At 53.7% G+C, this 18,962-nt stretch overlaps 3 protein-coding genes across 5 annotated transcripts; 1 reads left to right on the top strand and 2 right to left on the bottom strand.

Annotated features, from left to right (window-relative positions):
* Positions 1 to 3,907: 3,907 nt before the first annotated feature.
* Positions 3,908 to 10,331, bottom strand: ZMYND15 (zinc finger MYND-type containing 15). Of its 3 annotated transcripts, XM_004058330.5 has the most exons (14): positions 10,125 to 10,331; positions 9,036 to 9,657; positions 8,362 to 8,596; positions 8,112 to 8,267; positions 7,687 to 7,847; positions 6,719 to 6,871; positions 6,327 to 6,407; positions 6,067 to 6,183; positions 5,896 to 5,984; positions 5,707 to 5,805; positions 5,399 to 5,552; positions 5,249 to 5,307; positions 4,802 to 4,962; positions 3,914 to 4,208 (listed from the first exon to the last, which is right to left on the bottom strand). In XM_004058330.5, exons 1-14 carry the CDS (start codon positions 10,329 to 10,331, stop codon positions 4,037 to 4,039), a joined length of 2,466 nt encoding a protein of 821 aa, XP_004058378.4. In that variant the 3' UTR covers positions 3,914 to 4,036. The 3 variants fall into 3 exon arrangements, with proteins under 3 accessions (XP_004058379.4, XP_004058378.4, XP_055223200.2); XM_004058331.5 differs by lacking the exon at positions 6,067 to 6,183 and having other exon boundaries at positions 3,908 to 4,208; XM_055367225.2 differs by lacking the exon at positions 8,112 to 8,267 and having other exon boundaries at positions 3,944 to 4,208.
* A 146-nt stretch (positions 10,332 to 10,477) lies between these two features.
* CXCL16 (C-X-C motif chemokine ligand 16) lies at positions 10,478 to 16,608 on the top strand. Its single transcript, XM_019013307.4, has 6 exons — positions 10,478 to 10,914; positions 11,255 to 11,393; positions 11,685 to 11,767; positions 14,640 to 15,056; positions 15,496 to 15,565; positions 15,669 to 16,608. The coding sequence occupies exons 1-5, from the start codon at positions 10,836 to 10,838 to the stop codon at positions 15,540 to 15,542; spliced, it is 765 nt and encodes a 254-aa protein (XP_018868852.3). The 5' UTR covers positions 10,478 to 10,835; the 3' UTR covers positions 15,543 to 15,565; positions 15,669 to 16,608.
* MED11 (mediator complex subunit 11) lies at positions 16,539 to 18,742 on the bottom strand. The gene is made up of 3 exons (XM_004058329.4): positions 18,572 to 18,742; positions 18,240 to 18,370; positions 16,539 to 17,084 (listed from the first exon to the last, which is right to left on the bottom strand). Exons 1-3 carry the CDS (start codon positions 18,654 to 18,656, stop codon positions 16,947 to 16,949), a joined length of 354 nt encoding a protein of 117 aa, XP_004058377.1. The 5' UTR covers positions 18,657 to 18,742; the 3' UTR covers positions 16,539 to 16,946.
* Between the last annotated feature and the right edge of the window lie 220 nt (positions 18,743 to 18,962).

Raw genomic sequence — 18,962 nt, 5'->3', positions numbered from 1 at the left:
ATAAGCATATATCGTATGTATAAGTAAAACAAATGTTTCACAAAATAGTTATTAATTATACATGTGATACATATTTTTATCTATTCTATTTCATTAAAAAAAGATGCTGCTTGAGGCTCACTAAATTGACTTCACGATCCACACAAAATTGTATAAACCTGCATTGTGGAAATCTTGTCCTGGACTAGGGGTTGGCAGACTTTCTGCAAAGGGCCTGTTCATAAATATTTCAGACGCTGTAGGTCATATAGGGATTCTGCTGCAATTGCGGCACTCTAACCCTGCCATTTGCATCCTGAAAGTAACCACGGACAATACATAAAGAAATGGTTGTGGCTCTGCTTCAATATAAATTTATAGACACTGTAATTTGAATTTCGAATAATTTTCTCGTGAAATCTTCTTCTTTTTTTTTTTGAAACGGAGTCTCGTTCTGTCACCCAGGCTGGAGTGCAGTGGCGCAATCTCGGCTCACCACAAGCTCTGCCTCCCGGGTTCACACCATTCTCTCGCCTCAGCCTCCCAAGTAGCTGGGACGACAGGTGCCTGCCACCAAGACCGGCTAATTTTTTGTTTTTGTATTTTTAGTAGAGACGGGGTTTCACCGTGTTAGCCAGGATGGTCTCGATCTGCTGACCTCGTGATCTGCCTGCCTCGGCCGCCCAAAGTGCTGGGATTACAGGCGTGATGGGATTACAGGCATGAGCCCGGCTGTGAAATCTTATTAGCTTACGAGCCATGCAAAAACAAAAGGTGGGCTACATTTGGCTGGAAGCCGTAGTTTACTGATCCCTGCCTAAACTGTAAGCTTTATGGAGGCAGAGACCATTTTGTGTCTTTTTCCCCCATTGCGTCGCTAAGGTTCGGCACAAAGCCTTGTGTATTCAATCAATAGTTGGTAAGTGAATTATTAAAGAGCAATTTGTATATTAAGCATTTTTATTACAAAAGTACTTGTGTTCATGGAAGAAAAATGAGCAGTCCAGCTAAATAAAATGAATAAACAAATCCTTAGTAACCCCACGACTGGGAGATAACCACATCCTTTCCTATTGTTATGTAATAGATGTCAGGAGTTAGGAAAAGCTTATTTTTTGGCCAAGGGAGTGGTGAAAAGTTCTATTTCTCCTCAGTCCACGAGAGACCCAGGCTTCCCCTTGCTGGCTGTAGGAGGTGAAGCTGAGAGAAAAGATGAGGAGGGAGGGTTGAAAGTATGGGGGGAAAGCAATCTGATAAGCAATTAACGAGCTCCTACTGTATGCTGCCATATGCCCGGCCAGGCTAGACCCTGGGGGATAGAGGTAGCACCCACCCCTTCTGGGTTGACCGTTGAAAGGGTAGACAAGAAATTGTGTGATAAAGGTCATCAAAGGGCATATGCAAGGTGCTATGAGGGCCTAATAGGGAGAGGGGTGTCTAACCTCATCTGGGGGTCAGGAAATGCTTCCTTTCCTAAGGAAGTGACATTTAGGCTGCCACCTAGGCTAAGAATTAGTTGAGCAAGAACATGGGAAGTTCTGGCCAGGCGCAGTGGCTCACACCTGTAATCCCAGCACTTTGGGAGGCTGAGGTGGGTAGATCACCCGAGGTCAAGAGTTGGAGATCAGCCCGGCCAACATGGTGAAACCCCGCCTCTACCAAAAATACAAAAATTAGCTGCACATGGTGGCAGGCGCCTGTAGTCCTAGCTACTTGGGAGGCTGAGGCAGGAGAACCACTTGAACCCGGGAGGCGGAGGTTGCAGTGAGCCAAGATTGTACCACTGCACTCCATCCTGGGCAATAAGAGCGAAACTCCATCTCAAAAACAAAACAAAACAAAAAACACGTGGGAAGTTCCACAGTGAGAGAGCGCGTCTTTATTTAGAAGCATCTGGCTGCAGAGTTGACAGGGGAAGGAAATGGCATGAGATCAGCCTGCAGAGGTTGGCAGGGACCACATCAGCAGAACCTTGTCATCTCGATCTGACTACTGGTTGACAGGAACTGAAGAAGATAAATGAACACATTAAAAACACCCTGAGGAAGTAATCAGCCAGCTCCTGAGTGAGGAACATTCTACGGGACAAATGATTCTGTGTCTTGTCAAATCAGTGTCATGAAATAAAAAATAAAAGCCAAGGAGGTATGTTACAAAATGAAAGAGACTTAAGAGTAACATCAACAGGGCTGGGTGCGGTGGCTCACGCCTATAATCCCAGCACTTTGGGAGGCCGAGGCAGGCGGATCACGAGGTCAAGAGATTGAGACCATCCTGGCCGACATGGTGAAACCCTGTCTCTACTAAAAATACAAAAATTAGCCGGGCATGATGGCGTGCGCCTGTAGTCTCAGCTACTCGGGAGGCTGAGGCAGGAGAATTGCGTGAACCCGGGAGGCGGAGGTTGCAGTGAGCCGAGATCGCACCACTGCACTCCAGCCTGGGCGACTGAGCAAGACTCCTTCTCAAAAAAAAAAAAAAAAAAAAAAAGAGTAACATCAACAGGACTTAATTGTTCACCTTAATCCCTTGGTTAAGGTGGTATCTGCCAGGTTTCTCCTCTGTTTTTCCCTTTCTATACTCAGTGACTGAAGTCATTAAGGGCAGCCCACACTGTTAAGAGCTAAGGGAAGTCACTGAAGGGACTGAAGCGAGGGAGAAATGAGGTCAGATGTCTTTTTTTTTTTTTTTTTTTTTGAGACAGAGTCACTCCGTCACCCAGGCTGGAGTGCAGTGGCGCGATCTTGGCTGCCACCTCCGCCTCTCAGGTTCAAATGATTCTCCTGCCTCAACCACCTGAGTAGCTGGGATTACAGGCCCATGCCACCACATCCGGTTAATTTCTTTTCTTTTCTTTTTTTTTTTTTTTGAGATGGAGTTTCACTCTTGTCCCCCCAGGCTGGAGTGCAATGACGCGATCTCGGCTCACTGCAACCTCCGCCTCCCAGGTTCAAATGATTCTCCTGCCTCAGCCTCCCAAGTAGCTGGGATTACAGGCATGTGCCACCATGCCCGGCTAATTTTGTATTTTTAGTAGAGACGGGGTTTTCTCCATGTTGGCCAGGCTGGTCTCGAACTCCTGACTTCAGGTGATCCACCTGCCTCGGCCTCCCAAAGTGCTGGGATTATAGGCGTGAGCCACCGTGCCCGGCCCTCAGATGTCTTTTTTTGAGGAGGAATACTCTGGGCTGCAATGTGGCCATGAGATACGGTGGAGTTTGCAGCGGGAATGGACATACCTTGATGGACTTGAGTGATTTCAGAAGAGCTCAGCAGGAGTTCATTATTGAATACGAGGTGGTGAGAAAAGGTGGAGTTGGGTGGCTGGGGCCTTTCACTGAATCCAAACCAAGGATCTGTGTGGTCCCAGGAGGTTGATTGCTTCTCCCGCCCCCAGGAAGAAGCCACTTTCTGCTGCTCGGTCTTTCCTTGCCTTGGGGCCGGTCCCTGAGGGTTACCAGGGCTGGAAAGTGACTGGCCAACACATAATTAGGAGAACCATGGGATTACCAAGGAGGGTCACAATCCCTGACTCTGAGTTAAAGAAATGACAGCCGTCGAGGGGACTAAAAGGGGCTGGGGGAAAGTAAGTCATCCCTAACTCCTTTTCCGATGCGGGCGGATCACCTGAGGTCAGGAGTTCGAGACCAGCCTGGCCAATATGGCGAAACCCTGTCTCTACTAAAAATACAAAAATTAGCCGGGTGTGGTGGCGCATGCATGTAATCCCAGCTCCGGAGGGTGAAGCAGGAGAATCGCTTTAACCCGGGAGGCAGAGGTTGCAGTGAGCCGAGATCGTGTCCCCTGCACTCCAGCCTCGGTGACAAGAGGGAAACTCCGTCTCAAAAAACAAACAAACAAACAAACTTTCTCTTCCTTCCCAGTTTAATGGCCCAATTATGAGCGTGTAATCAAAAGATCAATGACTCAGTGGTTTCAAACAAGTAATTTTATTTACCTTTTCGTGTTTTACCAACCTGTCCTCCCCCTAGGCCTTGAGTGTTTTCACGTTTTCCTTTCAGTGTTTGGGAGGGGGGGACTACTAGGGTATCAGCATTCATTTCCGCCGGCGGGCCCCCCGCCCACGTTTCGTTTCTCCTCGGCGCCTTCGGGTGAGGGCAGGAGGAGCAGAGGGAGTTGGGGACGGGGGTGGGGGGCCGGGCGCCGGGCGGGCCCCGCTCCCTTGCGCAGGCTTGTAAACCAGGTGGAAGATGAAGGCATTGCAGTACCTGCGGGGGCGTGGGGCGCAGTCAGGGACCACGGGGCGGGACTCCCAGGGGTCGGGGCTCCCAGGGGTCGGGGCTCCCAGGGGTCGGGGCTCCCAGGGGTCGGGGCTCCCAGGGGCGCGGTCAGGGACCAGGGGGCGGGACTCCCAGGGAGCGGGGCTCCAGGGGGCGCGGTCAGGGACCAGGGGGCGGGGCTCCCAGGGGCGGGGCTCCAGGGGGCGCGGTCAGGGACCAGGGGGCGGGGCTCCAGGGGGCGCGGTCAGTGACCAGGGGGCGGGGCTCCCAGGGGCGGGGCTTTCCCCTCTGAGTTCCAGGGCGTGGGGCTAGACTCAGGGTTGGGTCTGTTGGAGGGTCGCGGGGTCTTTTGTGGGTTGGGGAGATTCCGTGAGCTAGATCTAAAGAGGGGTGTGCTGGGGGATGTCGAGACCTCCCATGGGGGCGACGAGTAGTGGGGGCAGAGAAGGCAGGTTGCTGGGCTGGGGGCAGGAGGGCCCCAGGACAGCAGGGACTAGGGTAGAGGTGGGCCTTTGAGGGTGTGGAGCCAGGGAGTAAGAGAAGTTAAGGGTCAGGAAGGAAATAGGGTCGCAGACCCTTACCAGGGCATGCAGTTGTCGGCCGCTCTGAGGCGAAAGGGGGAGCGGAAGGGGTTGGGCTGGGGAGGGCTGATGCCCCCTCCAGTGGCCACTGCCATGGTCTGGCCGTCCATCACACAGCCGTACTCGCTGCTCTCGGTGAAGAAGGCTGGCACTCGGAGGGACTGGGGTGGAGCGAGGGTCGCTCTGAGAGGCCCCTCCCCAAATCCATCCCAGCAGCCAGAATGACAGACCGGGCTGAAAGCCGAGGTCCCCGGACAGACTGGGCGGAGGGGAGCAGGGGGAGGACGGAGACAGACACAGAGAGAGGCAGGGGGACCCGTGGGCACTCCCCAGGTTTGTGGAGCAGGTGATGGTGAAGAGGAGGAGAGCTCAGAGACTTCCAGAAAAGGAGATGGGGAGGGGCCAGGCAGGAGGGGAGAGAAGTTCCCTTTTGCCCCCATCGCCCACCTGTAACCGGGGCAGAGACCTCAGCCACGTATCCTTGAGAGCAAACCCGGAGTTAAATCCTGCAGACGGAGAGGAGGGAGAAGCTGGCTCCCACGGTGGGCTTCTCTCCCACCTTCCCCACATGCCTAACCCTGAGACCCAGGCTTTTACCAATAACCAGGTCAGGCTTAGGCCCCTGGAACAGGTGGTAGGGCCTTGCTGACACCTTGATCTGCAGGTCCCTGCGGCCCCCTTTCTCCTTAGTGCCAGAGCTGGGCCGTGCTGATATGCCGGAACCAGGCCGGACAGACACCTCCAGGCTGTCCTGAGGGGCCAGGAGTGGGGTGGAAAAGCCACTGGAAGTCAGGGAACTGGAGGATGCACCAGGCAAGATGGGGAGTGGGGGGCAGAAGGGCAGGACCCAACCAGGAGGTCACTGGAGGGGTCAGGGCTGAAAAGCAGGGCCCCCTCAGCCCTACCCTCTGTAGGGTAAAATGCTGCTTGTCGCTTTCGGGGGGCAGGCCATCACCTACAAACTGCAGCTCCAGGGCCACATGGGGGAGCAGGACCAAAAGCTCCTGAAGGACAGAAAGAAAGATAGATCTGGGTTCTACCCTGTGCCCACCCCCATACCAAAATGCCCAACCTTCAGGCCTGGGGTGACTTACCCAAAACACCATGACAAAGTCAAACTCCTTCCCGGCCTCCACCACATGGATCTTCAGTGATTGTTTGTTTTGGATGTTGAGCTCAGGGACTGGGTGAAAAACCAGCGCTTTAAGGATGTGGTCTGCTCTCATTCCCCCATCCTGCTCCACCCCCCACTCCGCTCTCCTTACAGGACTGGGGCACCAGGTGGGTGATGACGTAGTACATGGTCAGCGGGTAGGTGAGAAGCACGGCTGTGGGGGAGTCCAAGCTGAGGCCCCGCCATGTGTAGTAATCCTGCCATGAGCCTGGCAGGAGAGGGTTGCTAGAGGACCTGGCCCTGGAACCCCACCCCCTCTAGTCTAACAAACCTCTTCTTCACAGCCACCCAGGCTCTGGTTCTCCAGTCCCTGGCCCTACCCCTAGCTTCCACAGGGCCCCTCCAGCTCACCAAAAACACCCTGGGGTGGATGTGGGGGCACAGGAGGCATCAGGGCAGTCCCGTCTCCCTGGAGAAGCTGGTAGGGGTCTCCTGGGAGGATGAAAGAAAGAGGGGCCTGGGGTCAGGGAGACCCCCACCTGACCCATCTCCTTCTTCCTTCCAAAGGGGCTGTATTCCCTGAGACAGCCGCAGTAAGAGGAATGGGGGTTTGCATAGGGATGGGGTTTCTGGGTGGAGTTGGTAGGGGTGATTCCATTGAGGGCTGGGAAAGGCCTGAAATGGCCCTGGTGCTGTTGGTAGGGGTCAGCGTGTATGTGGAGGGATTATCTGGGACCCAGACAACTTCTTCCCAGTCTTTCCCTCTAGGCCAAGGGGCCCATGCCTGGAGAGACCCCACGCACCACCGGGAAGAAGGCTGAGGGATGGCGTGTTGCCTCGGGGGTGTCTGGAGAAGCCCGGGCCTGGAATCAGCATGCTGAGCTGTGTCCAGTAGCCACGAGTGAGGCCCCGAGAGGCCAGGAAGGCCTCTTTGTTGAAGGTTTCACTGGTCACCTCTGGAGAAGGAGAAGGGGAGGAGTTGAGGTGCTGGGCTAGAACCCCAGACATTTTTTTTTTTTTTTTTGAGACAGAGTCTTGCTCTATCACCCAAGCTAGAGAGCAGTGGCGCGATCACAGAACACCACAGCCTCGACCTCTTGGGCTCAAACGATTCTCCCACCTCAGTCTCCCGAGAATTGTGACCACAAGCGAGTGCACCATGCCTGACTAATTTTTTCTATTTTTTGTAGAGACAGAGTCTATGTTGCCCAGGCTGATCTCAAATTCCTGGGCTCAAGTTGGCCTCCCAAAGTGCTGGGATTACGGGTGTGAACCATTGCCCGGCCTAGAACCCCAGCCTTGAACTCTCCCTAGCCTCCCGCGAGGACCCTGGTTCTAAGTCTGGTTCCAGTCAGGCCGGGAACTACCATTTCTGAGTGCCTCCAGTGTACCAGGCACCAAGCCAAGATAATCCTTGTAACAATTCCATGGGCCTTCTCCGTATCCCTCATGAGGACACGGAAGCTTCAAGAAGTAAAGTGGTTTGTTTAAGGTCACACTGCAGTTAGTGGTGGAGCTGGGAAGCAAGTAAGTGTTTGAATCCCTGTCCCCCAATCCCTGCACTCTCTCAGGGACCCAGACACTCAGGCCTCGGCTTCAGAGACCCTGTCTCCAGCCCCAAACACCTAGCCCCTGCCCTTGTTCCAGGGATCTAGGCTCTGGCCCCAGACACTTAGCCTTCAACTCCAGGACCCTGTTTCCAGACATCTAATTCCCAGTCTCAAAGACCTGGTCCCAGTTTCCCCCAACCATTCTGACCTCCTTATGGTACCTGCGGTGTAGGTAAAAGGCAGGGTTGCCAGTTCTCCTGCCCGCTCCATGAAGGCTGCAAGCCTTGGGCACCAAAATCGGTGGCTCACATCATCTGGGCACCGCTGCCAGTCAGCCTGGAGACAAGCCTCTCCACAATACAAGACAGCACTACACTGGGGGCTGGGGACATAGCGGGTAGTGGGCACCTACTGTTAACCTCTGTAGGTCCTGTCTGCTATTCATCTAGCCAGCAGCTGCCCATATGTCACTCGGTCTGTTTGTCTTACACCCTCTAACCGCCTGTAACAGTCTGTATTGTTTCCTCTGCATCTTCTCATGTCCCTGCCTCTCCTTCTGTCCGCTAGGCACCCCCCACCACCCTGCCTTCCTTCTATTTGCCTGACTGTTGGGGTCTTCCTCTCCCCCAGCTTTGGGGCTGCTCACCAAGGTGTCAGCTTCGCTTCAAAGCTGTGCCTGTGACACACATGGCAGGTTCGAGCACGAAGGGAAGCAAAGGTGAAGCCTGGCCGGGGACCCCATGTCCGCATTGGGGTTTTGGCTAACTTCACACCTAGCCTTGGGACCAAGCTCTCCAGCTCTCTAAATATGGGGGGGAGATGGCATCAGGCTGGAGGAGGTGCTTGGGAATCCAGGGCCCCAGCCCTCCCCAGCCTCAGATACCAGATTTCTATACCGATGCAGCCGGGCATCTCCCACAGTAAGCTGTCGGGGCTTTCGGGGATCCCCAGAGCCCATGGGACAGGCCATGCTGTGACAGAGGAGAGCATAGGCCCGAGGAGCCAGGTTCTCGGTCCCTGAGCCCCAGCTTGCGGTTCCCTGGGCTCCATCCACTAGCAGATCAATGCCCAAGATGGTGCCATGCTCATCCGTCACAAGTAAGAGACAGGAAACGTGCAGGGGGGCAGCCTCTGGGGAAAGAGGGAAAAGTTGAGATGGTAGGGGGCAGTGAGAGACAAATGTGGTCAGGGTCAGGAGTACCAAACTCAAATACCTACGGGGCTAGGCAAGTAACCTCACTGAGTAAAGGGCTCTGGGTAGAGAGGGCATGCTCCTTCTAAAGGGGACAGCTGCTACAGAGGACCAGAATGCGCTGCCACGCAGAAATGTAGGCCCACTGTCAGAGCTTGAGATTTTTCTTGGGAATGTGTAAATCCAGACTTCTGGATACTTTTTTTCTTGCAATGTTTAAACATTAAATTAAAAAAAAAACCCACTGTGGGTCAATAAAAACACCTTTTCAGGCCAGATTGGCCTGAAGGCCAGCACTCAGAACTAGTGGCAGGGGAGGGCTTCCGAACGGAGGATGGCTGGGCAAGGGGTAGGGCAGGGCCAGCCCTGGGTTCTTACCACTCCTCTGTCCCTTCCTCTTCTGGGGTCTTGTTTTGTTCTCCACCCTGTCCTCCCGGCAGCCATCCTTGCCACCTCCTGCCTCCCGGGCAGCCTCCTCTGACTCTCCTGGAGGGTTTGTTTCCTGGGGGGACTTCCTGCTGGTAGGGGCTAGCTCCCGATCCTCCTTTGGTTCCACCTTCTCTGTGCTGCGTGCACCCCCGTCCTCTCTCTTCTCTTCTTCTTCATCTTCCTCCTCTTCCTCCTCCCCTTCCTCCCCATCCTCTAGGCTGACAAAGCTGATGTAGGGGCTCAGGTCTCGCAGGTGGAGTGGAGGGTTGTCTCCCAGGAGCCAGGCAGTCCCCAGGCCTGGTCCAGGACCTGGTTCTGCCCCTTGCCCCAGGCTGATGCCCACACTATGGTTGGGCAGGACATGGAGCACCCAAAAGGCAGGGTCCTGGGGCAGCCTTCTGATCTGGGCCTCCAGGTGCCGGCAGCGGCCCTCAAGGCTAGTCCCTACAGCTCCACGCTCTGCCACAAACTTTCGGAACCAGCCGAAGAGAAGGGCAGTGAAATCAAGGAACTCATCCCGGTATCCAGACACAAACTCCATGTCTTCAGCGGCACAGGGCCCCGGCCCAGACTGAGCAAAAGAAGGGATATATGGTGAGGGACAGGAGAGCAATGATGGAGTTTGGGGCTGGGTCACAAATTGAGGGAGAGGGTAGGTTTGAGAGTCACTTAGGGTTGGATCCGCGGATATGCTAGGAGCTGAGAAGAGGATTTTCAGGGCTGAGGATGGGAGTTTAGAGAGGAAAAAGGGGGCTGGACTTGAAAGTGGGTGACCAGGGTTGGAGAAGACTACTCAGGGATGAGGTGGTATTTGGGGCTTAAAATTGGAGAGTTCAGACCCTCAAAAGCAGAGTTTAAATTAAGGCTAGAGAGGAGAGAGGGCTAATCCTATCGGGAACGGTTTGGTGGGGAGGGAAGCATTTTGGATGCGTCTGTGGGGTATGGGAGTGGGAGCGAGGGTGTTCCCTGGGCTCGGATCTGCGTGGCGGGCTGCCCCGGTAGACCTATCCCCTCCCGGCCGCCCCACTCCTCCGGTACCTGCAGCCGCCACCACTTTTCGAAGGTAAATATCTCGCGGTGGAGGGTGCGCGGGTGCGGCTGCGACGTCAGGGCTGCCCGAGCCCTCGCCGGCTCAGCGGGCGGCCACGCCCCCCGGGCTCGGTGCGTCCGCGGGTGGCTGCCCCGCAGGTGCGCGCGGCCGGGGCTGGCGGCGACTCTCTCCACCGGGCCGCCCGGGAGGCTCATGCAGCGCGGCTGGGTCCCGCGGCGCCCGGATCGGGGAAGTGAAAGTGCCTCGGAGGAGGAGGGCCGGTCCGGCAGTGCAGCCGCCTCACAGGTCGGCGGACGGGCCAGGCGGGCGGCCTCCTGAACCGAACCGAATCGGCTCCTCGGGCCGCCGTCCTCCCGCCCCTCCTCGCCCGCCGCCGGAGTTTTCTTTCGGTTTCTTCCAAGATTCCTGGCCTTCCCTCGACGGAGCCGGGCCCAGTGCGGGGGCGCAGGGCGCGGGAGCTCCACCTCCTCGGCTTTCCCCGCGTCCAGAGGCTGGCATGGCGCGGGCCGAGTACTGAGCGCACGGTCGGGGCACAGCAGGGCCGGGGGGTGCAGCTGGCTCGCGCCTCCTCTCCGGCCGCCGTCTCCTCCGGTCCCTGGAGAGAGCCATTGAGACACCAGCTGGACGTCACGCGCCGGAGCCTGTCTGGGAGTCAGAGCGAGGTGGCTCCATCCCCGCAGGGTCCGCGGAGCCCCGAGATGGGACGGGACTTGCGGCCCGGGTCCCGCGTGCTCCTGCTCCTGCTTCTGCTCCTGCTGGTGTACCTGACTCAGCCAGGTTAGCCGGGGGCGGGGCAGGGGACCCAGACTCCCCAGTCATGGGAAGGGGGTGAGTTGGGGAGGGGACACGAGGCCCACGGAGTTGAGTGGATGAAGGCAGCGGGGACAAGAGGAAAGCCAGCCAGCCGCCTGAGGTTGGGGACAGAGGCCCGGGGACGCCTGGCTCCGGGCGGGATTATGGATGTTGTCGGGGGCGTGATGATGTGTAGGTTGAGCCTGGCGCTCTGACCCTGGGTCCACCGAGAGGCTGTCATGGGGCTGTGGATTGGAGGCCAGGGAACAGCGGAGTGGGGACCCTGGGCCTGGGAATGGGTGCCGACCACCTCCGTCCCGCGCAGGCAATGGCAACGAAGGCAGCGTCACTGGAAGTTGTTATTGTGGCAAAAGGATTTCTTCTGACTCCCCGCCATCGCTTCAGTTCATGAATCGTCTCCGGAAACACCTGAGAGCTTACCATCGCTGTCTATACTACACCAGGTAATTTCACCTGCCTCTGCGAGGGCAGCGCCTGGGCGGCCCCTCCTTGCAGGTGCCTCCAGGACCCCCTCTGGTCCAACCTGAACTCCTTCCCGGCTCACCGAGCCCCATCTCCGGGTTCCGTTTGCTCTCATTCCCCGAAACTTCATGACTCCGTCTCACCCACTGGGGAATTTCCCAGTCCCAGGAGAAAGGGCTCTTTCTTGGTGGCAACTTCACGCCTCTGGAATGAGGAAGGAGCCGGGGAAGGAAAGAAGGCGCCGCAGCTAAGCCCAGGTCTCTCCTCCGCAGGTTCCAGTTCCTTTCCTGGAGCGTGTGTGGGGGCAACAAGGACCCATGGGTTCAGGAATTGATGAGCTGTCTTGATCTCAAAGGTGAGACTTTTCCACTGCTCTTCAGGCTCTGCCTCCAGGGCTTAGCGGCTTCCACCTGACAGTTTTCTTTACCTGAGCCTTTTCCCCTGGGGCCGCACATTCCTAGAACCTTCTTCTGATCCTGTCCAAAGTACTTAGACTCGAGTCCCTGTTTGCCAAACGGGGTGATCATTCACCATCACCTTCATGAGTTTTGCCAATTCATTCTACCACGTGTGCTATTGTCTACTTATTAATATTTTTCTTGAAATCAAAGTACTATTTTATTTTTTTGAGATGGAGTCTCACTCTGTCACCCAGGCTGGAGTGCAGTGGCACGATCTTGGCTCACTGCAACCTCTGCCTCCCAGGTTCAAGAGATTCTCCTGCCTCAGCCTCCTGAGTAGCTGGGATTACAGGCGCGCACCACCAAGCCTGGCTAATTTTTGTATTTTTAGTAGAGATGGGGTTTCACCATGTTGGCCAGGCTGGTCTCGAACTCCTGGCGTTGTGATCCGCCCGCCTCGGCCTCCAAAAGTGCTAGGATTACAGGCGTGAGCCACCACACCTGGCCTATTTTTCTTTTCCAATATTTTATTATGAAAATTTACACATATACAAAAGTTGAAAGAATGGCACACTGAATATCCAATGCCTCCACCTAGATTCTACAATTTTATTTATATATGTATATTTTACATATTTACATAAACGTATATTTTACACTATCAATTTTACAGCAATTACACGATATTTGCTTTATTAAGTATCCATCTATTCATTCTTCTATCCATCATCCATCACCTTATTTCTTGATGCATTTCTTTTTTTTTTTTTTTTTTATGGAGTCTTGCTGTGTCGCCCAGGCTGGAGTGCAATGGTGCGCTCAGCTCACTGCAGCCTCTGCCTCCCAGGTTCAAGCAATTCTCCTGCCTCAGCCTCCCGAGTAGCTGGGATTGCAGGTGCCCGCCACCATGCTCAGCTAATTTTTGTATTTTTTTAGTAGAGATGGGGTTTCACCGTGTTGGTCAGGCTGGTCTCAAACTCCTGACCTCAGGTGATCTATCCGCCTCAGCCTCCCAAAGTGCTGGGATTACAGGCATGAACCGCCGTGCCCGGCCTCTTGATGCATTTCAAGGCAGGTTGCGGACATCATTGCACTTCATCCCAAGACATTTCAGCATGTATATTAAGTAGAGTTCAATATTTTAATGCTTTTTTTTTCTTTTGAGTTCAAATTTACATACAATGAAATGAATTACTTTTAAGTGTGCACAAACTAGTTTTGAAAACTTAAGTAGAGGCCAGGACGGTGGCTCACTCCTGTAATCCCAGCTCTTTGGGAGGTTGAGGCCGGTGGATCACCTGAGGTCAGGAGTTTGAGACCAGCCTGACCAACATGGTGAAACCCCATCTCTACTAAAAATACAAAATTAGCCAGGCATGGTGGCATGTGCCTGTAATTCCAGCTACTCAGGAGGTTGAGGCAGGAGAATCACTTGAACCTGGAGGCGGAGGTTGCAGTGAGCCGAGATCAGGCCATTGCACTCCAGCCTGGGCAACAAAAAAAAAGAAAGAAAACTTAAATAGTAAATTATCCTAAGCAATAATATCTGTGAAGTCACAAGTTTGATGCATTGGTTGTATTTTTCTCTTAAAATAAATATACAACCATTAAAATACAAAAGGTTCTTCCATGTCCTAGCTAAAGTTTTGTAGGATCTGTGTCATCCATACTGCCTTTAAGTCTGCCTAGACCTCTATGATTTCCTTTCATCCTCCCAGGAACCCTGGCCCTTGGTACTACAATTATCCTCATTTTACAGCTGGAAGATATCACTTCCGGAGAGGTCAGGGACAAGGGGCGAGGTTACACAGCTACTTTACAGCAGAGCTTGGAATCCAACCCTGGTCTTCTGATTTCCCAGTTCATGACACCCACTTGTCTCGTGGTTCACTCACTTCCTTGTCCCCTACCTTTTCCGTCTGTCATCTGCCTTCCTCTTCTGGCCTTCAGCGTGATAACCTCCCTGACTCACTCTTCCCTCTGTTGGAGCTCAGAACATGACACTCCAAAACATGGCACCTTGGTAATTAAGAAAACAGCAGAAGTAAGTAGTTCACTCTGCTCTTTCTGTTTTTCTGTGAGAGCTGGCCATAAAGGAATTCTCTAACTTCACGTGGAAGTAGGTCATAGGTCCTCATTTCAGAGGGGTCCTGCCCTATACTTGGAGGCCAAGAAGAATGTGGACAGGCCTTGCTGGTCCCCCACCCCCCATTTATTGCCATTAGATCATACCCTTTTTGTCCAATCATACTTCTTTTTTTTTTTTTGAGATGGAATTTCGCTCTTGTTGCCCAGGCTGGAGTGCAATTGTGCAATCTTGGCTCACGGCAACCTCCACCTCCTGGGTTCAAGCGATTCTGCCTCAGCCTCCCATGTAGCTGGGATTACAGGCACGTGACACCATGCCTGGCTAATTTTGTATTTTTAGTAGAGACTGGGTTTCTCCATGTTGGTCAGACTGGTCTTGAACTCCCGACCTCAGGTGATCCACCCACCTCAGCCTCCCAAAGTGCTGGGATTACAGGCGTGAACCAGCGCGCCCGGCCAATCCAATCATACGTCTATAGAACTGTCCATTCTTCACAGCAAGCCTAAGCATAAAAATGCACTTTTCCTCGGGTCTTTGTTTCTGAAGGTTCCTATGTCATGTAAAACTGTGATTAAATAAATGTTAGGCTTTTCTCTTGTTAATGTTTTTTATAGGGGTATCAGCCTTGACCCTTGCGATGGGTGAGGCAATGATATTACTTTTTCTCCCCTACACCTCTATCTGCTTTTTCACCTTGTCTCCTGATAGTCCTGATTCCTCATTTCTTTCCTTTCCAGAATGTGGACATGCTTACTCGGGGATTGTGGCCCACCAGAAGCATTTACTTCCTACCAGCCCCCCAATTTCTCAGGCCTCAGAGGGGGCATCTTCAGATATCCACACCCCTGCCCAGATGCTCCTGTCCACCTTGCAGTCCACTCAGCGCCCCACCCTCCCAGTAGGATCACTGTCCTTGGACAAAGAGCTCACTCGTCCCAATGAAACCACCATTCACACTGCGGGCCACAGTCTGGCAGTTGGGCCTGAGGCTGGGGAGAACCAGAAGCAGCCGGAAAAAAATGCTGGTCCCACAGCCAGGACATCAGCCACAGTGCCGGTCCTGTGCCTCCTGGCCATCATCTTCATCCTCACCGCAGCCCTTTCCTATGTGCTGTGCAAGAGGAGGAGGGGGCAGTCACCGCAGTCCTCTCCAGGTAAACTGGACCTTTGAACCCTCCCCCCAGGGACCCAGAGCCTTCCTGACAGGCATCCTGACCCAGTGGCTCTCAGGTGGCTGGAAACCTGGCCTTGGCACACAAGTATCAAGGTTGTCTGCACAAGGTTGACTCTGGGCCCTCTGAGGACAGTCAGCCGGGGACTGTAGACAGTGGAGAGGGAAGGAAGCCACCACGGGCACAAGGACTAGTGCTTGGAGCAACATCATGGAGAAGATGGCTAGAGCAAGCTAGTGGGAGATGAAGCTGTGGAGGGGGGTGAGGGCCAGTCATTCAATTCACACATTTTCACTGAGCACCTACTGTGGGCCAGGTCATAGTGTTGATGTCTTGATCTGATTCCCTAGTTGAAGCTATCATCCCCCAAACATTCTCCTTGATCTCAGAGCTCATCTCTCAATTTCTTTATCCTTTCCAGGTTTGCCGGTTCATTATATACCTGTGGCACCTGACTCTAATACCTGAGCCAAGAATGGAAGCTTGTGAGGGTAAACTGTGGCTTATTCTCACAAAAAGTGTAATAAAGGAGACTGACCCCTGACAACATGGTAGGCACTGTATACATACTTGTTTTTGTTTTTTGTTTTTTAGAGATGGACTCTATGTTGCCCAGGCTGTTATAGAACTCCTGAGTCAAGTGATCCTCCCACCTTGGCCTCTGAAGGTGTGAGGATTATAGGCGTCACCTACCACATCCAGCCTACACGTATTTGTTAATATCTAACATAGGACTAACCAGCCACTGCCCTCTCTTAGGCCCCTCATTTAAAAACGGTTATACTATAAAATCTGGTTTTCACACTGGGTGATAATAACTTGGACAAATTCTATGTGTATTTTGTTTTGTTTTGCTTTGCTTTGTTTTGAGATGGAGTCTCGCTCTGTCACCCAGGCTGGAGTGCAGTGGCATGATCTCGGCTCACTGCAACCCCCATCTCCCAGGTTCAAGCGATTCTCCTGCCTCCTCCTGAGTAGCTGGGATTACAGGTGCTCACCACCACACTCGGCTAATTTTTTGTATTTTTAGTAGAGACGGGGGTTTCACCATGTTGACCAGGCTGGTCTCGAACTCCCGACCTGGTGATCTGCCCACCCAGGCCTCCCAAAGTGCTGGGATTAAAGGTGTGAGCCACCATGCCTGGCCCTATGTGTGTTTTTTAACTACTGAAAATTATTTTTGTAATGATTGAGTCTTCTTTATGGAAACAACTGGCCTCAGCCCTTGCGCACTTACTGTGATTCCTGGCTTCATTTTTTGCTGATGGTTCCCCCTCGTCCCAAATCTCTCTCCCAGTACACCAGTTGTTCCTCCCCCACCTCAGCCCTCTCCTGCATCCTCCTGTACCCGCAACGAAGGCCTGGGCTTTCCCACCCTCCCTCCTTAGCAGGCGCTGTGCTGGGACACCATACGGGTTGGTTTCACTTCCTCAGTCCCTTGCCTACCCCAGTGAGAGTCTGATCTTGTTTTTATTGTTATTGCTTTTATTATTATTAAAACTCTAGTTCTTGTTTTGTCTCTCTGAATGAAGAAGTATGTATCTTCGTTAGGCCAAGTCTGCGGGAAGCCTGGGGCAGCAGCATGAAGTGTTTGAGGAAGTGGGTTGGGTATGTCAGTTTCCATCTCCTCTCTGAGCCTGTCAGGGTGTTTCTGGAGTGCAGAGCAGGAGCACCCTGCTGGAGAGGCCAGGGCATAGCTGTGGGCAGGCTCGGGCTTCAGTTTTTCCATGCCCACCATTTGCCCCTTTGTCCTAGGGTACTTTGACCAGCAGGGTATGTTGGTGCTCATACTCCCCACACTACATGTTCCCAGGTTCTGTCCCATGGCACAGGTGATGGTCTCCCTCTCAGCTCTGGGTCCATCTCCCTGGCCTAGTTCTCCAGCATCTGCTCACAGGTTCGAGCCACATCACTGAGCTTGAGGCGGGCATAGTCCACTCGCTTCAGAGCCATCTGACAGTCCTTCCTCGAAGAGTAGCTGGAGCCCTCATGGGGCTGCCCTGTGGCCACCTACAAGACAGACTATCAATGGAGCACCATCTCCTTTACCCTAACTCCAACCAGGCATCAGGTCTCGTGTCATTTCTTCCCTGAGCTTGAATTTGTTAGGCCACCTGGTAGCTGGGTAAATAAATCATTTAACTTATGTTAATCTTGCCTGTAAAATGGGGGTGACAATAACTACTTCCTAGAGTTGTTGAGGATCAGATAAAGTAATGCAGAGTATCTGGCACACCGTAAAAATTAGTAATGGTAGTGGTCCCTGCGACGATTTCAGAACCTTCTCAATCCTGTCCCTCTTCTCAGGATATAAGGATTTGGGACCTCGTGGCCTGGAGGTCAGGCCAAGTTTCCAGTGACAAAGTTCTGTAGTTCTAGCATTATTTACACATCTTCTGCCAGGCACATGTGATGTTACCCAGTGAGGTATGCAGGGCCACCTTTAATTCTTTCATTTTATTATTTATTTTTTTTGAGACAGAGTTTTTGCTCTGTTACCCAGGCTGGAGTGCAATGGCATGATCTCGGCTAAGTACAACAACCTCCGCCTCCTGGGTTCAAGCGATTCTCCTGCCTCAGCCTTCCAAGTAGCTGGGATTACCGGTACTCACCACCAAGTCCGGCTTTTTTTTTTTTTTTTTTTTTTTTGAGACAGAGTCTTGCTTTGTCACCCAGGCTGGAGTGCAGTGCTGCAATCTTGGCTCACTGCAACCTCCACCTCCTGGGTTCAAGCGATTCTCCTGCCTCACCCTTCCAAGTAGCTGGGATTACAGGTGCCCGCTACCAGCCCAGCTAACTTTTGTATTTTTAGTAGAGACGGAGTTTCACCATGTTGGCCAGGCTGGTCTCGAACTCCTGACCTTAGATGATCCACCCGCCTCAGCCTCCCAAAGTGCTGGGATTACAGGAGTGAGCCACCGAGCCTGGCCTAATTTTTATATTTTTAGTAGAGACGAGGTTTCACCGTGTTGGCCAGGCTGGTCTCGAACTCTGTCAAGCCACTGCGCCCGGCCCATTCTTTCCTTTTAGAGGAAGAAACCCGCTCTGGATGGCCGACTGGGGAGGTCTGGTCCTGCCCAGTTAATGCTCCACCCGGGATCACCCAAGCCTGAGGCTTTGACCCAGAGCTGGGGTTCGCTCGCAGAACCCCCCAGACACACCGACCTGGGTGAGGTAGCGGATCTGAGCTGACAGCTCCGCCTCCACGTGTTGCACTGAAGCGGTGAAGGCCGCCGCCTGCCGGTCTAGGAGCCGCTCGTTAGTTTTTTCCTTGGACAATTCTAGGATCACAGTACCTGCCAGGGCGGAGAGAGGGCGGGGACACACGGAGACTGCCAGTGTAGCCTCGCCCTAGGCCAGCCCCTCTCAGTCCCGCCCTTTCGCTGCGCACGCACGTAGGATTCCCTCCCCAGCCCTGGTCCAAGTCCCAGGTCAGCCTGCCGGTGCAGCCCGGTCACGCTTTCGCTCCCCGCTGTCCGGGTTGTCGCATCCCGAACCTGCATTCTGAAGGATGGCGCCGATTTCCCGTTCAATGTCTTCCAGAGCGCGTAGTCTCTCGTTCGCCAGGCTGTAGGTAGCCATTATCACTCTGGGAATTCTCAACAAGAGTTTCTCCTGAGAAACGCGACGCTTGTTCCGGAAGTGGCTCTCGGTGTGCGCCTGCGCAGAGGGCACCGTGTAGCGAGCACTACGATTCCCAGGATGCTCAGCGCAGCCTCACCTCCTCGGTCCGCTTGATGAACTACAACTCCCAGCGCCCGCTGCGCCTCAGCCACAGGACCACCCGTAGTCAGAGGCGACAGTGGAATATCCCCTCGCCCGAGGCCATTCAGACCTGTCCATCTTCTTGACACTGTCTGTGGCCTCTAGTTTATTCTACACAAGTTT

This window comes from Gorilla gorilla, chromosome 19 (genome assembly GCF_029281585.2).
Source record: "Gorilla gorilla gorilla isolate KB3781 chromosome 19, NHGRI_mGorGor1-v2.1_pri, whole genome shotgun sequence".
NCBI classification, from domain to species: domain Eukaryota; kingdom Metazoa; phylum Chordata; class Mammalia; order Primates; family Hominidae; genus Gorilla; species Gorilla gorilla.
Note: the sequence above shows the minus strand (reverse complement) of the source record. Positions and strands in the feature narration are given on the sequence as shown.

What these genes read in the sequence shown, in the direction of transcription:
- ZMYND15 (XM_004058330.5), bottom strand. Translation starts at nt 10,331, where the DNA reads ATGAGCCTCCCGGGCGGCCCGGTGGAGAGAGTCGCCGCCAGCCCCGGC. An exon ending in GGAGATGCCCGGCTGCATCG is followed by an intron (nt 8,268 to 8,361) that starts GTATAGAAATCT and finishes CCCCATATTTAG; the next exon opens with AGAGCTGGAGAGCTTGGTCC. An exon ending in TAAGCCTGACCTGGTTATTG is followed by an intron (nt 5,308 to 5,398) that starts GTAAAAGCCTGG and finishes CTCCGTCTGCAG; the next exon opens with GATTTAACTCCGGGTTTGCT.
- CXCL16 (XM_019013307.4), top strand. Translation starts at nt 10,836, where the DNA reads ATGGGACGGGACTTGCGGCCCGGGTCCCGCGTGCTCCTGCTCCTGCTT. An exon ending in CGCTGTCTATACTACACCAG is followed by an intron (nt 11,394 to 11,684) that starts GTAATTTCACCT and finishes TCTCCTCCGCAG; the next exon opens with GTTCCAGTTCCTTTCCTGGA. An exon ending in GAGCTGTCTTGATCTCAAAG is followed by an intron (nt 11,768 to 14,639) that starts GTGAGACTTTTC and finishes TTTCCTTTCCAG; the next exon opens with AATGTGGACATGCTTACTCG.
- MED11 (XM_004058329.4), bottom strand. Translation starts at nt 18,656, where the DNA reads ATGGCTACCTACAGCCTGGCGAACGAGAGACTACGCGCTCTGGAAGAC. An exon ending in CGCCATCCTTCAGAATGCAG is followed by an intron (nt 18,371 to 18,571) that starts GTTCGGGATGCG and finishes CCGCCCTGGCAG; the next exon opens with GTACTGTGATCCTAGAATTG. An exon ending in AGATCCGCTACCTCACCCAG is followed by an intron (nt 17,085 to 18,239) that starts GTCGGTGTGTCT and finishes TCTGTCTTGTAG; the next exon opens with GTGGCCACAGGGCAGCCCCA.